Genomic DNA, 16,375 nt, shown 5'->3' with positions numbered 1-16,375 from the left:
AATCAGGGGCTTCCCCACTCCTCCCCCACCTTTCCCTGGGTACTGGCACAGCTTAAGATGCCAACTAAGCCTATAGCCTGTCTCCTTAGCAGCCAGTCACAGCCTTTTCAAACAGTATATACTTGACCCGGACATCCATAGCTCAGGCGATGGGTATGTGGCTCTATCCCTCTGACCTATGTCACAGCTTGGCACTTTGGTGGTGGGGACTGCATGTAAGGGGCATGTCACACCCCGTGCAAGGGGACTCTGGGTTACATGCTACCCCATAGCACTGCTAGCATCTATTAAACCACACAGCTTGCACTGGGAGGGGGGGCAGGGATGGGAAGAGCACAACAGTACTTCAGTGTCGAAGTGTAGCTTCCAGTACAAGCTGTAGCTGGTATTGACTGCATGTTCCTGTCTCTGGGAATTAAGGATAGATTGGGTATCCTGTTTGTTAACAGACCACCCAGCTCCCCAATAAGCACCCTGCAACAAACCAAGATGCCAGCTTTGCTCTCATATGGATCCCAGCAACACCCTCAATGGCCCCAACAACATCGGCCACACCGCCTCAGGTTCAGACTCCTGCTCATCCTCTAAGGTCAGCCATGCCCTTCCACCCTCTATATTGGGCAAACTGGCCAGTTCCTTCGACAAAGAGTTAATGGACAAAAGTCTGACATCAGAAACCACAATATTCAAAAACCAGTGGGGGGACATTTTAATATTTCAGGACATTCAGTTGCTGACCTAAAAGTAGCAGTTCTCCTGCAGAGGAATTTCAAAGGGAGATTAGAAAGAGAGACTGCTGAATTGCAACTGATAACGACGTTCCAGACAATGCATCCACCTGGATTGAATCCAGACCTATTCTTCCTGTCTCATTACCAATGCTGATTTCTCCACACCCACTACCCCTCTACGTACCCCACCCTATTCAAACACGCCTGCTATTGACATTCACCGGCTATTGTCATTTGGCATCTGAAATCACTCCACTCTCCAAGATAGGACAGATGGGCTGTTTTCACATGTCTTTAAAATAGCGCGCGATACTCATGGAAGGCTGCTGGCTTTCTCGCGTGATTTTTGATGCCATCCATTTATGAACTGGAGGCAGGCAGCCACGGAGTGCCATCATCATGCATGGCATCACGAGCTATTTTAAAGACGTTTGATAATGGCCATGGACTCACATTCTAGTTTATCTGAAGAAGTGAGCTGTGACTCACGAAAGCTCATACCCTACCAGAAATGTTGTTCGTTTTATAGGTGCTGCTGGACTCTTGCTCTTTTCTACTGCTACAGACAGACTAACAGGTCCACCCATCTTGAGTCTAAAGAGTTCCTTTTAGCTTGCACTACACAGAGCCGGGCAGAGGAACACAGAAGAGATGGCAGAGGAGTGGAGGCAGCAGATGCATACATGGAGAGCAGAACACAAATTCATGCAGAGATGCCCTGTGAGAACAGCCAACAGAGTGAAAGATGGGGTGGGTGGGGGTTCCCCTCAGGCACAGGCAACATGTCTCGTTGGCTTGGAAAGGGGAAGGGGGCCCTGCAGCCACCCAGCCTCTCTTGCTTGTGTGAGTGATGGGTAACCTATTTGAGAGGAATGTGAAGGGAGAGCTGGTGCACTGCATTTCCTAAGCAGCCAACTTGTGCCGTGTCCTCAGGGCCAGCTCAAGGAAAGGACACCCACCATCAGGCAGGGCACTTAGCTCAGACTCCGACAGTAGCACTATGGGCCCTGGAGGGGATGATGCCAAGCTCCTCCGGGGTTGCTGGTGGCCCTGGAGCACATTGGCTCTCTCCTCAATGTGCTGCCCTAAGCAGTTGCTTCAGCAGCATCTCTACAGCGGAACCAACTCCATGCCTTCCCAGTCCAGACTACAGGTGCACTAAGACCGATCAATGCTACAGAATTGTTTGCAAGATTGCCAAGATGTTCTCTGAGAATTGCTTCCAGCTCTCCTCCAGTGCACAATAGAAATTATGTGTACGGCACAGACAGCCCCCCCCCCTTACCTGCTTGCACTTGTCCTCCGCTGCTTTCTTGTCTGCCTCCGCCTGCTCTGCCCTGTCAATGGCGTTCTCCTTGTCCAGCTTCAACATCTGCATCTTCTTCTTGATGGCCTCCATCCTTGCAGTCTCTCTTAAAGCAAACAGATGTGCTTTGAGGTCCTTTGTGAAGTGGACAGTTTCAAGTTGCAGAAGATGGAGAGACGGGGCAGTCTGTGATAGTTTTAAACTCTGGCTGAGCCTCCTCAGCTGCTCCAGAGACTGCCACCTCCCTTGCGGGCCCCCCAGAACTATTGCAGGCAACCTTTCTCAGAGATAAGCTGGAGCACATTCAGTGGCAGAACCTTTCGCACTGATTCATCTCCTTATTAGGGGCTTGACTTCTTTAAAGAAAGAAAAGGGCTGTTTCCATTTTTAACTGTCCAGCAGAGGCAAAAGCGAATGCCTGGGCAGAAGATAAAACCCCACAGCCATTGTTGAGCAGTGGAATGGAAGCCCCGGCAACGGGGAAATGGCTTGGCTCTGCCCCAACTCAGACAAGTTTGTGCCACCAGGCTGGGGCAAGGCAATCAGGCCCCACCGATCCAAACAAGAGCCTGGGCTATTGTCATTTTAACAAAATAATGGGAGAGAGCAGTTCATGTTGTTGTTGTTGTTAAGCCTCCAGAAACTGAGCAAGGCACATAAAGTACAGCTACATCCTTACAACTGACATCAGCCAGGAAAGAACCTGTTCAATTCACAAGGGCAAATTGGAGGTGGCTGGGGTCCCGCTCACACCCGCCAAGTCACAGGGTTGTAGGGCTTGCTCCGGTGCCTCTGGGTTGTGTGTGTGTGTGTCAAGACAAATGTTTCCCTTTTCTTTCCCCAGGGCCTTCTCACTGTGCTGGATGTGCAGAAGCAGGCCACAGCTGGAAACGGCTCTGGGCGCAGCTTTGCTCTGCCCCAGCAGGCTGCCTTTCGCACCCGTCTGTGCCGGGGAAGGAGTGGGACCTTCCAAAAGCCCTGGAGCCACTGCTGGCCTTGTGGGAGCCATTGGGCTCATTTGGTTCCTGGCCCCTAGCAGCCTTCCAGGGCAACGACACAGCCAGCCGCTACGTGTTTGTAGTGCGGACAGACATAGTGGCGCATGTGCTCTTGGCGCATGTGCTCTTGGCTCATCTTAAGCATTGGCTGTGAGGCAGCTCATCTCGAGCATCTCCTGAAGGTGCTCTGCTCCACAGAGGCCTTTCCATGCCCGCGGAGGGGACGTCACAAGTTTCCCCCTCTCCCAGAAAACTAGAACTCCAGTTTACCGACACAGCTGGTTGGCGCAAGATTCAAGACAGAGCCAAAAGAAGGATTACGTCCAGGGCTTTTTTTCAGCAGGAACGCGGTGGAACGGAGTTCCGGAACCTCTTGAAAATGGTCACATGGCTGGTGGCCCCGCCCCCTGATCTCCAGACAGAGGGGAGTCGAGATTGCCCTCCGCACCGCTCGGCGTGGAGGGCAATCTCGACTCCCCTCTGTCTGGAGATCAGGGGGCGGGGCCACCGGCCATGTGACCATTTTCTCCGAGGGCAACCCACTGAGTTCCACCACCTCTTTTCCCAGAAAAAAAGCCCTGCTTACGTCACACAGTGACTTGTGGATTTCAGTACCATCAGGCGTTGGGCCAATTTATAATCCCAGGGCTGGTTATTAGTCAGTGAAAGCCAACAAAGGGAACCAACCCCACCAGGCTATGAAACTGATACTATACAATGTCTATTTATGCCTTGACTCTTTTATGCTGTAGCAATGTATCTTGTTAAGTAAATCTTCACAAGACTGTATCTATTCAAGGTAAGTGTCCTCATACAGAAATTAATTGCCAGCCTAATCAGTGCGTTACTCGTACTTTTCTCCCAACAGGTACGACTGGGAGACGCCAAGGAATGGACAGTCCCTTCCATAACATTTTAAACAGCACACCAAGAGGAAGTTTCCTTTAAAACTTCAACATTTCAAGTAATGCATCAGGAGGAAGTTTCCTCCAAGAGACACTTTACGGCCAGGTTGGACTGTTAATATCATTATTAATTTTGGTATGCTGAAGGAATAATGTCTCTGAATATGATACTATTAATTTTTGTATGTTTCTTTTAAGATGCGTAGGAAGGAATAATCTAATTTCTGAATACAGGTATGTATTTGAGCACTCTGAGCACTTTGCACTTTAGGTATGAATATTTAAGAAAAATATAAAAATATTTATTATATTTTTTTTAATTAAATTTTTATTGGAATTAGAAATATTTTGTCATTTATAACAATCAAATTACTTTAATATTCCAGTTCTAACCCCCTCCCTTTCCCCCCCCCCGTTTGTTGACTTCCAACAGTTTTCCAACCCTTTGTCTATTCTTCCCCTACTCATTTCAACTTATTCTGTCAATTAAACATATACTTTCACACTCTTCTAAGCTAGTCTATTATAACACAGTACTAAGTCAATTTCCCTTCACTTATCAACTAACTAATACATTCCTGGCATGTTATTCAATAGTAATAATACTGGTAATATTCTCAATATCCTGTACTCTAACTTATTCATTCTAATGTCATCAATATGGGACAAACAATTTATCCCTCCCTATACATAACTTGAGTACTCATAAGTGATGAATACATTTATAAGTCAACCAATTTAACTTATACTCTATATGTTACTCTTTACTTCCTCTTATATCTCTTATCTTTATAACATAAAGTCAATCAATTTGACTCATATTCTACACATTTCTAAATATACCTATAAACACCATATACGTTCGACATAAGTCAGTCAATTTGACCCATGTTCTGCACATTTCTAAATATCGCTATAACCAAAAATACCTTCAGCATAAGTCAATCAATTTAACCTATATTCTATATGCTACTTCTCATTCCCCCCCTTCTTATATTCATGAATTTTAATTCTGTTAATTCTCAATTACACCCCTATCTGCCAGCAACATAATTAATTAATTAATTTCTATTCTTATATATCACATAATAACTATTACTTAATACTGTATAGAATAATCAAATAGAATAATTGCTTAATAATTCTTCTTTAACTCTCCTCCCCCCGGTATAGTCACTTCTCTCTTCTTTTGTTTTTCTTCAATAATTTTCAAACTGCCACAGTTCTCCTCCCACCTCCCATTTCTTCACCAAATAATATTTATTATATTTTTTATTGCTGACCATTTCCTATTGCTCTTTCTAAACAGACGTTGTATAGTATCAGTCCCATAGCCCGGTGGGGTTGGTTCCCTTTGTTGGCTGGCAATTTGGACCTCAGGGCTCCCTCTCTCTTTGCTCTCTATTAGCCAGTGACGGCCAACTGGGACCTTCAGGTTTGGAGGCAGAGTGCCTCTGAGGGTCAGAAGCTGGGGGTCAGGCAGCCAGGGAGGGAGAGCGCCTAGATGGACTGATCCGGCACGACAACTCTTGCATTTTTAATCTCTTCCCCTCACAGTGTGTAGAAAGTGTTGCAGAACAGTTTTCAAACAAGGTTAAGCCTTGTGATGTACCAAATCATTGTTGCAAGCAAGTGTTCCTTTGTGCATCTGTCGAGTGCCCGGCGTTTCCAGAGACTAAGCAGCCAAAAGACACTTTGGAGACAGAGTCTTGCATGCCCGAACACTTTTCCTTTGAGACATGAAGCACCCTGCCAAAGTCAGCTGTGGGGCACCGGGTGGCAAGCTTTAGGAGGCTCTGTCGTAAGCTTTTTGCATCACTCTTGCCACCTCTGAGAGAACTGCACATTTCTTAACTGCCCTGAAGGCGTGGGGATTCCTCCCAAAACTCTAAGGCAGAACGCCAGTGCTGTGCTGCAGCTGTCACACCATTCTGATTTCAACAGGTGCTGACAGGACAGGCAATAGAAGCGGAGCTTTGAATGGAAGCTTGATGGAAATTGGATCCATCCCACAGGAAATGGGGAGACTCTGCTTGTAGCCTTGTATGGCAATGTCAGAGCCAACATCAAGGGAATTGTGCAAGGCGGTTTTGGCAGGCCTAGCCCTGGGAAAGTGACAGCAAGCAGGAGATAAAGAGTGTCGGCTGCTAGAAACCAGGTATGCGGCGGGGGGGGGGGGGGAGGTGATAAGCCAGCATGATGTGAATCAGAAGTGCTTAGCTGGAGGAGACCATCTAGGGCTACAGCAGCTTCTGGATCGCTGTAAACTTAATGGAAGTGATGGCCTTGCCTTCTTGTTCCTCCCCAGTACGTGGTACTCAGATAGGCTGCCTTTCTACATGGGTGCTCCATTTAGCTATTTCTTTAGAGCCATTCTGAACCCTTAATATGTCTGTTTCAGGCATCAAAAAGTGGTGTGGCTTGCCAGGGAAGTGTCTCTCCTGGGATTTTGCCTCCACTAGGTATACTCTGGGGCAAGCCTTTATTTCTTGGCTTCAACCCCTCTTCCTTCTGCTCTGTGGGGATAGTGCTAGCCTATAAGGCCTTTATACAGATGACCAGGATACTGTTTTTCTAATATGCTTTGTGCCCTCAAAAGAACCAGTTCAATGGTAAGTAGACTAGATTGTAAGCTCTTTCAAGCAGGGACTGTGTTTTACCCTGTGTTGCTCAGCAAAGTGCTACTTATACAAAATAATAAATAATAAGCAACCATAATATGCAGTATTATTAAGTTCAGGCATCCTTTCCTTTGGTATGCAGATGTGAACAAACATGCGTAGACACTGTGGGGATCTCCTCTGGGGCAGCCGGGGCATGCAGGGGGCGCTGTCGCCAGCGTGGTCCCTCCCAGCTGGCTGATGCCATGGGTCGTGGGCCTAGGGCTGCCTCCTTACGGCGGGGAAGGGGGTTAAGCAGCACATACACCCCAATTTGTGCCCGTGCGGCCCTACTATGCTGTCCTAAAGAGGAGGGGGGTCTGCTGCACCCGCTTCCCTCTCCCTCTCTCTTGCTACCCACCTGCTTACCACCAATGCACCGCCTCTACCCCTCAGTCCCCCCCCGCTCCTGCGCCAAGCAGCCCCTCCCTGCCTCCCTGAACCTCCCTGAACCTCCCTGAACCTCCCGCCGCCCGTGTAACCCGTTCTTCCCTCCCTTTGTCACTCGCCCTCTTTCTCTCGCCTGGGCTTGTATCAGCTCCTCCTCTACCTTTCCCTTTTCACTCGCCCTGTTTCTCTCACCGGGGCTTGTATCAGCTCCTTCTCTACCTTTCCCTTTTCACTCGCCATGTTTCTCTCACCGGGGCTTGTATCAGCTCCTTCTCTACCTTTCCCTTTTCACTCGCCATGTTTCTCTCACCTGGGCTTGTATCAGCTCCTTCTCTATCTTTCCCTTTTCACTCGTCCTGCTTCTCTCACCGGGGCTTGTATCAGCTCCTCCTCTACCTTTCCCTTTTCACTCGCCCTGTTTCTCTCACCGGGGCTTGTATCAGCTCCTTCTCTACCTTTCCCTTTTCACTCGCCATGTTTCTCTCACCGGGGCTTGTATCAGCTCCTTCTCTACCTTTCCCTTTTCAGTCGCCATGTTTCTCTCACCGGGGCTTGTATCAGCTCCTTCTCTACCTTTCCCTTTTCACTCGCCATGTTTCTCTCACCTGGGCTTGTATCAGCTCCTTCTCTATCTTTCCCTTTTCACTCGTCCTGCTTCTCTCACCGGGGCTTGTATCAGCTCCTCCTCTACCTCTCCCTTTTCACTCGCCCTGTTTCTCTCACCGGGGCTTGTATCAGCTCCTTCTCTACCTTTCCCTTTTCACTCGCCATGTTTCTCTCACCGGGGCTTGTATCAGCTCCTTCTCTACCTTTCCCTTTTCAGTCGCCATGTTTCTCTCACCGGGGCTTGTATCAGCTCCTTCTCTACCTTTCCCTTTTCACTCGTCCTGCTTCTCTCACCGGGGCTTGTATCAGCTCCTTCTCTACCTTTCCCTTTTCACTCGCCATGTTTCTCTCGCCGGGGCTTGTATCAGCTCCTTCTCTACCTTTCCCTTTTCACTCGCCCTCTTTCTCTCGCCGGGGCTTGTATCAGCTCCATCTCTACCTTTCCCTTTTCACTTGCCCTGTTTCTCTCACCAGGGCTTGTATCAGCTCCTTCTCTACCTTTCCCTTTTCACTCGCCATGTTTCTCTCGCCGGGGCTTGTATCAGCTCCTTCTCTACCTTTCCCTTTTCACTCGCCCTCTTTCTCTCGCTGGGGCTTGTATCAGCTCCTTCTCTACCGTTCCCTTTTCACTCGCCATGTTTCTCTCACCGGGGCTTGTATCAGCTCCTTCTCTACCTTTCCCTTTTCACTCGCCATGTTTCTCTCGCCAGGGCTTGTATCAGCTCCTTCTCTACTTTTCCCTTTTCACTCGCCCTCTTTCTCTCGCCGGGACTTGTATCAGCTCCTTCTCTACCTTTCCCTTTTCACTCGCCCTGTTTCTCTCGCCATGGCTTTTATCATCTCCTTCTCTACCTTTCCCTTTTCACTCGCCATGTTTCTCTCGCCGGGGCTTGTATCAGCTCCTTCTCTACCTTTCCCTTTTCACTCGCCCTGTTTCTCTTGCCGGGGCTTGTATCAGCTCCTTCTCTACCTTTCCCTTTTCACTCACCCTGTTTCTCTCACCGGGGCTTGTATCAGCTCCTTCTCTACCTTTCCCTTTTCACTCGCCCTGTTTCTCTCGCCATGGCTTTTATCATCTCCTTCTCTACCTTTCCCTTTTCACTCGCCATGTTTCTCTCGCCGGGGCTTGTATCAGCTCCTTCTCTACCTTTCCCTTTTCACTCGCCCTGTTTCTCTTGCCGGGGCTTGTATCAGCTCCTTCTCTACCTTTCCCTTTTCACTCGCCCTGTTTCTCTTGCCGGGGCTTGTATCAGCTCCTTCTCTACCTTTCCCTTTTCACTCGCCCTGTTTCTCTTGCCGGGGCTTGTATCAGCTCCTTCTCTACCTTTCCCTTTTCACTCACCCTGCTTCTCTCACCGGGGCTTGTATCAGCTCCTTCTCTACCTTTCCCTTTTCACTCGCTCTGTTTCTCTTGCCGGGGCTTGTATCAGCTCCTTCTCTACCTTTCCCTTTTCACTCACCCTGTTTCTCTTGCCGGGGCTTGTATCAGCTCCTTCTCTACCTTTCCCTTTTCACTCTCCCTGTTTCTCTCACCGGGGCTTGTATCAGCTCCTTCTCTACCTTTCCCTTTTCAGTCGCCATGTTTCTCTCACCGGGGCTTGTATCAGCTCCTTCTCTATCTTTCCCTTTTCACTCGTCCTGCTTCTCTCACCGGGGCTTGTATCAGCTCCTTCTCTATCTTTCCCTTTTCACTCGTCCTGCTTCTCTCACCGGGGCTTGTATCAGCTCCTTCTCTACCGTTCCCTTTTCACTCGCCATGTTTCTCTCGCCAGGGCTTGTATCAGCTCCTTCTCTACCTTTCCCTTTTCACTCGCCCTCTTTCTCTCACCGGGGCTTGTATCAGCTCCTTCTCTACCTTTCCCTTTTCACTCGCCCTCTTTCTCTCACCGGGGCTTGTATCAGCTCCTTCTCTACCTTTCCCTTTTCACTCGCCCTACTTCTCTCACTGGGGCTTGTATCAGCTCCTTCTCTACCTTTCCCTTTTCACTCGCCATGTTTCTCTCGCCGGGGCTTGTATCAGCTCCTTCTCTACCTTTCCCTTTTCACTCGCCCTCTTTCTCTCGCTGGGGCTTGTATCAGCTCCTTCTCTACCGTTCCCTTTTCACTCGCCATGTTTCTCTCACCGGGGCTTGTATCAGCTCCTTCTCTACCTTTCCCTTTTCACTCGCCATGTTTCTCTCGCCAGGGCTTTTATCATCTCCTTCTCTACCTTTCCCTTTTCACTCGCCATGTTTCTCTCGCCGGGGCTTGTATCAGCTCCTTCTCTACCTTTCCCTTTTCACTCGCCCTGTTTCTCTTGCCGGGGCTTGTATCAGCTCCTTCTCTACCTTTCCCTTTTCACTCACCCTGTTTCTCTCACCGGGGCTTGTATCAGCTCCTTCTCTACCTTTCCCTTTTCACTCGCCCTGTTTCTCTCGCCATGGCTTTTATCATCTCCTTCTCTATCTTTGCCTTTTCACTCTCCCTGCTTCTCTCACCGGGGCTTGTATCAGCTCCTTCTCTACCTTTCCCTTTTCACTCACCCTGCTTCTCTCACCGGGGCTTGTATCAGCTCCTTCTCTACCTTTCCCTTTTCACTCACCCTGTTTCTCTTGCCGGGGCTTGTATCAGCTCCTTCTCTACCTTTCCCTTTTCACTCGCCCTGTTTCTCTCACCGGGGCTTGTATCAGCTCCTTCTCTACCTTTCCCTTTTCAGTCGCCATGTTTCTCTCACCGGGGCTTGTATCAGCTCCTTCTCTATCTTTCCCTTTTCACTCGTCCTGCTTCTCTCACCGGGGCTTGTATCAGCTCCTTCTCTACCTTTCCCTTTTCACTCGTCCTGCTTCTCTCACCGGGGCTTGTATCAGCTCCTTCTCTACCTTTCCCTTTTCAGTCGCCATGTTTCTCTCACCGGGGCTTGTATCAGCTCCTTCTCTATCTTTCCCTTTTCACTCGTCCTGCTTCTCTCACCGGGGCTTGTATCAGCTCCTTCTCTATCTTTCCCTTTTCACTCGTCCTGCTTCTCTCACCGGGGCTTGTATCAGCTCCTTCTCTATCTTTCCCTTTTCACTCGCCATGATTCTCTCGCCGGGGCTTGTATCAGCTCCTTCTCTACCTTTCCCTTTTCACTCGCCATGTTTCTCTCACCTGGGCTTGAATCAGCTCCTTCTCTACCTTTCCCTTTTCACTCGCCCTCTTTCTCTCGCCAGGGCTTGTATCAGCTCCTTCTCTACCGTTCCCTTTTCACTCGCCATGTTTCTCTCACCGGGGCTTGTATCAGCTCCTTCTCTACCTTTCCCTTTTCACTCACCATGTTTCTCTCGCTGGGGCTTGTATCAGCTCCTTCTCTACCTTTCCCTTTTCACTCGCCCTGCTTCTCTCGCCAGGGCTTGTATCAGCTCCTTCTCTATCTTTCCCTTTTCACTCGCCCTCTTTCTCTCGCTGGGGCTTGTATCAGCTCCTTCTCTACCTTTCCCTTTTCACTCGCCCTGTTTCTCTCGCCATGGCTTTTATCATCTCCTTCTCTACCTTTCCCTTTTCACTCGCCATGTTTCTCTCGCCGGGGCTTGAATCAGCTCCTTCTCTACCTTTCCCTTTTCACTCGCCATGTTTCTCTCGCCGGGGCTTGTATCAGCTCCTTCTCTACCTTTCCCTTTTCACTCGCCATGTTTCTCTCGCCGGGGCTTGAATCAGCTCCTTCTCTACCTTTCCCTTTTCACTCGCCATGTTTCTTTCGCCAGGGCTTGTATCAGCTCCTTCTCTATCTTTCCCTTTTCACTCTCCCTGCTTCTCTCACCGGGGCTTGTATCAGCTCCTTCTCTACCTTTCCCTTTTCACTCACCCTGCTTCTCTCACCGGGGCTTGTATCAGCTCCTTCTCTACCTTTCCCTTTTCACTCGCCCTCTTTCTCTCACCGGGGCTTGTATCAGCTCCTTCTCTACCTTTCCCTTTTCACTCGCCCTGTTTCTCTTGCCAGGGCTTTTATCAGCTCCTTCTCTACCTTTCCCTTTTCACTCGCCATGTTTCTCTCGCCAGGGCTTGTATCAGCTCCTTCTCTACCTTTCCCTTTTCACTCGCCCTGTTTCTCTTGCCAGGGCTTTTATCAGCTCCTTCTCTACCTTTCCCTTTTCACTCGCTCGCTTTCTCTCGCCGGGGCTTGTATCAGCTCCTTCTCTACCTTTCCCTTTTCACTCGCCCGCTTTCTCTCACCGGGGCTTGTATCAGCTCCTCTACCTTTCCCTTTTCACTCGCCCTCTTTCTCTCGCCGGGGCTTGTATCAGCTCCTTCTCTATCTTTCCCTTTTCACTCGCCCTGCTTCTCTCACCAGGGCTTGTATCAGCTCCTTCTCTACCTTTCCCTTTTCACTCGCTCGCTTTCTCTCGCCGGGGCTTGTATCAGCTCCTTCTCTACCTTTCCCTTTTCACTCGCCCCCTTTCTCTTGCCGGGGCTTGTATCAGCTCCTCTACCTTTCCCTTTTCACTCGCCCTCTTTCTCTCGCCGGGGCTTGTATCAGCTCCTTCTCTATCTTTCCCTTTTCACTCGCCCTGCTTCTCTCACCAGGGCTTGTATCAGCTCCTTCTCTACCTTTCCCTTTTCACTCGCCCTGTTTCTCTCAAAAGATCCTGGATCTCCCCTCCCCTTTCCATCCACCCCCGCACGCACACCCGCACCCACCCCGTGCTCTCGGTGTTCTGCCCTTTTATTCCCCCTTTCCGGTTCCTCCCCTTGCCTTTCCCTCGCCTCCTCTACTGACGGGCGTCTCTCTCTTCCTCTGGGTGCAGCTAGCGGCTCGCACTCCCGCCCCACTCCGCCCAGCCCTCCTCCTCCTGGGCGAAGTGAGGGGCTGGCTGGCCCTGCCCACTGGAACCACTCGTGCTGCGGCGCCAAGCGTCCGCTGCGCCTGTCGTGCGCCCCACCGCCGGGCTGAAGTGCCTCTTCCTCCGTTGCAGGTGAGTAAGGAGGGGTGAGCCTGGAAGCGTCCCAACAGACACACAGACAGAAGAAGGCATTTTGATAAGAAACCCATGTTTTGAAAGCTTTGGGTGTTCTTTTTAAAACAATGAATGTCTGTGTAAACATTTTAGAATATGAAAGTTTATGCACCCCTCAGATTTGCTCTAGTGCCCATTCCACTAAATTCTCAGCACATGTCCAGAGGCATGTTCCTTTATTATTAACTAGCAACCAAGCCCGTTTTTTTAAAAATGGGCTCTAGAAAATGGCCCCTCCAGGGCTCATGGCGCCGCTCCAGCAGTGCTCCTGCACTCCCATTTGAGGCTGAAATCAGCCTGCTGTGGAGCACAGGAATGCCGCTGGGGCAGCGCAACTGGCCCTGAAGTGCTCCTGTGCTCCACAGTGGGCTGATTTCAGCCCCAAACAGGCCCAATTTGGCTTCAAACAGGTGGAAATTGGGGCGGTGCAGAGCACATAAGCACTCCAGGGCCCATTGGGCCACCCTGGCAGCATTCCAGTGCTCCACAGCAGGCCAATTTTGGCCTCAATCAGGCTGAAATCGACCCACTGCAGAGCGTGGGAGCACTGCTGGTGTATCACAACACGTACTGGAGTACTCCTGCGATCTGCAGCAGCCCAATTTCCACCCGTTTGGGCCCAAAATCAGTCTGGTGTGGAGTGCAGGAGCACTCCAGGGCTCATTGCGATGCCCTGGCCTGGTCAGGGTCTGCTGGGTTGGGCCAGTGTGCTGAGCCTCCCTGGTGACTCCGCAGCCATGGCAGCGCAACCCTCTGGAGGCCCCAAGGAGGCTGCTGCAATGATGGAGAAGGGGGGCGTGGCCCTCCCCACTGGTGCACTGGGTCTCCTTGCCTCCTCCTAAGCAAGCCATATTGGTGATGACTCTTTATCCTCATACAGGGCAAGGTGCGCCTGCACAGGAATAAAAAGTGAGTCGTCACCAATATGGCTTGCTTTTTATATAGTAGGATTCTTGCGTTTTCGGGTTAAGCCTGATGTTGGAAACCATTTCCAGTCTCAAAGTGGAAACAAGAGTGGAGAAGAGACTGAGGCCCTGTAAAGCTTTTGTTGGTGCATTCACAGTCTGCCCAACCTTGCACTGAGCTAAAAGGGCTCTCAGTCGTTTTCCCTGTCATTACAGGATTGGGGAACCAGTTCTGTCCTTTCCCAAACGGTGTAACAGTCCTGTTCCTGTTGAATAGGTGCTGATCACACTGCTATCAGAGGTCAGAGCACCACTCAGCAGAAAAGGTGGAACTTCTGCCGGCAGACAGAGGACATCCTTGGCAGCATGCACAGATGTTAGACATTTGTGCTCAGCCAGGGCTTTGCTTCCTCCTACTATGTGTCAGTCTATGGAGTTCAAGTTACTTTGATTTTATCTCCCAGCCTCTGCAGCAAGAAATCCACATCTCTTGAGTCAAAGGTTCTTTATTGGAAGACTATATATTCAATGTACAAGTGTCCATAGGTATCCAAAGGCTAAAGAAGCGTCTGGCTGAACACAAGGCCTTTGTTGAGAATGACGTATTAGTGTCTTGCACAGTATATCAAACCCTCCTTTCCATCCTCCCCCCTTATTCCCAGTTAGTACAGACACGTTAGGGAATGTGAAAGTTATGACTCCAAGGTCTCTACGAGTCTCTTTTGAGATAAGGCTGTCTTGGGAACCACGTCTGTTCCTGTGAACCTGCATACAAAATAACACTGGAAAAATACAGCATAACAGTAGCGCGAAAGCAACATGGCAGTACTGTGGATTGCAGACCTGACACTATGGCTCAATACAGACCATCAAAAGGCTGAACTACAAATCTCAGAATCCCCCCTTCAAGACCAAGAGCACGGCAAAGCCTTACTGAGCTCCATGATTGCCACCTGCTGGAAAAGGAGTAATTGCAGTTCCCGAAAGCCGGTGTGTCCTACTCAAGGCAGTCAAGTCCACAAGATGCGTGACAATCCCCCGCTCTCCTTTTCTCACACTCAAAATAACGTGCAGGGAAATATCTATAATGAAGATTGTGAAGATTTAGAATATAAATTTCCCACTCCATGTGATGCATAGTCTCACAAGTCATGCTCCTTGTAAAAGGGGGTGGGCATGCAACAGAGCAGCCACGCCCCCAAGTCTCTGGCCCTAAAGCAAGAAGAGCCTTCCTCGGTGGGCTCAGAATCCCCTCTCCCCACAGCTGTTCCAGGCCCAGGACATCTCCAGCTCTTTCCCAGCCCTTCTGCCCTTCATTTCTGTTTTTCCCAAAGAGAAAATGAGGCATATCCTGGGAGCACAAGCTTCCTTAGCTGCCCTGACAGCTATTTTATTACCAACAACCCAAACAACAAGCAGACCGACACCCTTACAGATCTCGTGCATCAAACTACCCCAAAGAATAAGATACCTATTTTTAATTACTTGCAGGCCAGATAGAATTACTACCCACCCACCCCACCTCCAAGTGATATTTCCTGTTCCCAATGCAAAGCCGATATTATGGCTGCTAGTTCAGCTGTGCCCATGGGCAACTAGCCTGGCGTTCTGCTTCTAGGCTCCGTTGCCAAGAGAGGTGAATCACAGGCTGGGCCCAGCTCCCAACAGGCAAATCCCACCAGCCCTCCTCACTCGTTCTTTGGACATAGATGCAGAGGAGTTAGCCGTGTTAGTCTGTAGTAGCAAAATCAAAAAGAGTCCAGTAGCACCTTTAAGACTAACCAACTTTATTGTAGCACAAGGGCCAAACTACAAGTGATGGATGACACTTGAATGGCAAGTGTATTCCTCCCTGTACACTTGCCCTCCACTTGTTCTCCACTCAATCCACTTGCCATTCAAGTGACATTCATCACTTGTAGCTTTGCCCTAAAAGCTTTCGAGAATCACAGTTCTCATCTGACGAAGGGAACTGTGATTCTCGAAAGCTTATGCTACAATAAAGTTGGTTAGTCTTAAAGGTGCTACTGGACTCTTTTTGATTCTTTGGACAGTTTAGGTGGGTAGCCATGTTGGTCTGTAGTAGAACAGCAGAATTTGAGTCCAGTGACACCTTGGAGACCAATGAGATTTTCAGAGCGTAAGCTTTTGAGATCCACAGCTCCCTTCTTCAGACCTCAAGGGCCCAGTCATTCGTCTCGTACATCTCCCTGGCTTAAAACAGCAATCATCCCACCGCCGCCCCCAAAGCTGGTTCCTGAGCCATAAAGGACGCACATCAACATAGCCAGAGAGAGCCATCCCAACCAGAATAACAAAAAAGACTGCATGCACTTTGCCCTCATTGTACCCACGAGGAGCCCCAGATCCACAAGGATTTACACCACTTTCACAGCCTGAATGTCCAGGTAGGTTGCCAGGTCCACTGACGCCCCCAGCAGGAGACTGGGAGCCTGGCACTTACCTTGCTGCATTTGTGTGTTGTTGGTTTTTTTTTTTGCATGCGCGCTCCCGGCTTGCGCGATGACATCACTTCTGAGAAGTGACGGCATCACATGGGTGAAAAGGCGGCCTGGGAGCGCTCCCGCACGCACCAAGGGGCTGAGTCAGCACGCTGCTGTGGGCACGGGAGCATGCCGCGCTGCCCAGGGGGCTCCCTGGGAAGCGCACCCCCCACCCCCTGCTGGCCAAGTGAAGGTGGGAGGGAGGGTGGGAGCAGGGGATCCCCCACCCCAGGCAGGGGAATGGCATCCCTATGTCCAGGCCACCTGTGATCACCAGTGGCCAAGTTCTCAGGCAGCCTGCACGGTGCACAGATCTTCACCATGTCTGGACTGCACCGCCTGCTAGCTGAGTGGTCAGAGGCCAAAGGTTGACTGCTGAGTTAGTTGCCCAGGGGGAATT

The 16,375-nt window shown here is 50.0% G+C and overlaps 1 protein-coding gene across 3 annotated transcripts in view; it reads right to left on the bottom strand.

The window, feature by feature from the left end:
* TPM4 (tropomyosin 4) overlaps positions 1-2,307 on the bottom strand; it is a 258,690-nt gene extending 256,383 nt beyond the window's left edge. For all 3 annotated transcript variants that reach the window (XM_054979400.1, XM_054979399.1, XM_054979398.1), the window contains exon 1: positions 2,017-2,307. In XM_054979400.1, coding sequence (XP_054835375.1) covers positions 2,017-2,130 — 114 coding nt within the window. In that variant the 5' untranslated portion in view covers positions 2,131-2,307. The remainder of the gene's footprint in view (positions 1-2,016) is intronic.
* Between the last annotated feature and the right edge of the window lie 14,068 nt (positions 2,308-16,375).

Source organism: Eublepharis macularius, chromosome 5 (assembly GCF_028583425.1).
Source record: "Eublepharis macularius isolate TG4126 chromosome 5, MPM_Emac_v1.0, whole genome shotgun sequence".
NCBI classification, from domain to species: domain Eukaryota; kingdom Metazoa; phylum Chordata; class Lepidosauria; order Squamata; family Eublepharidae; genus Eublepharis; species Eublepharis macularius.
The sequence above is the reverse complement of the archived record's forward strand: the minus strand, read 5'-3'. Positions and strand labels throughout refer to the sequence as shown.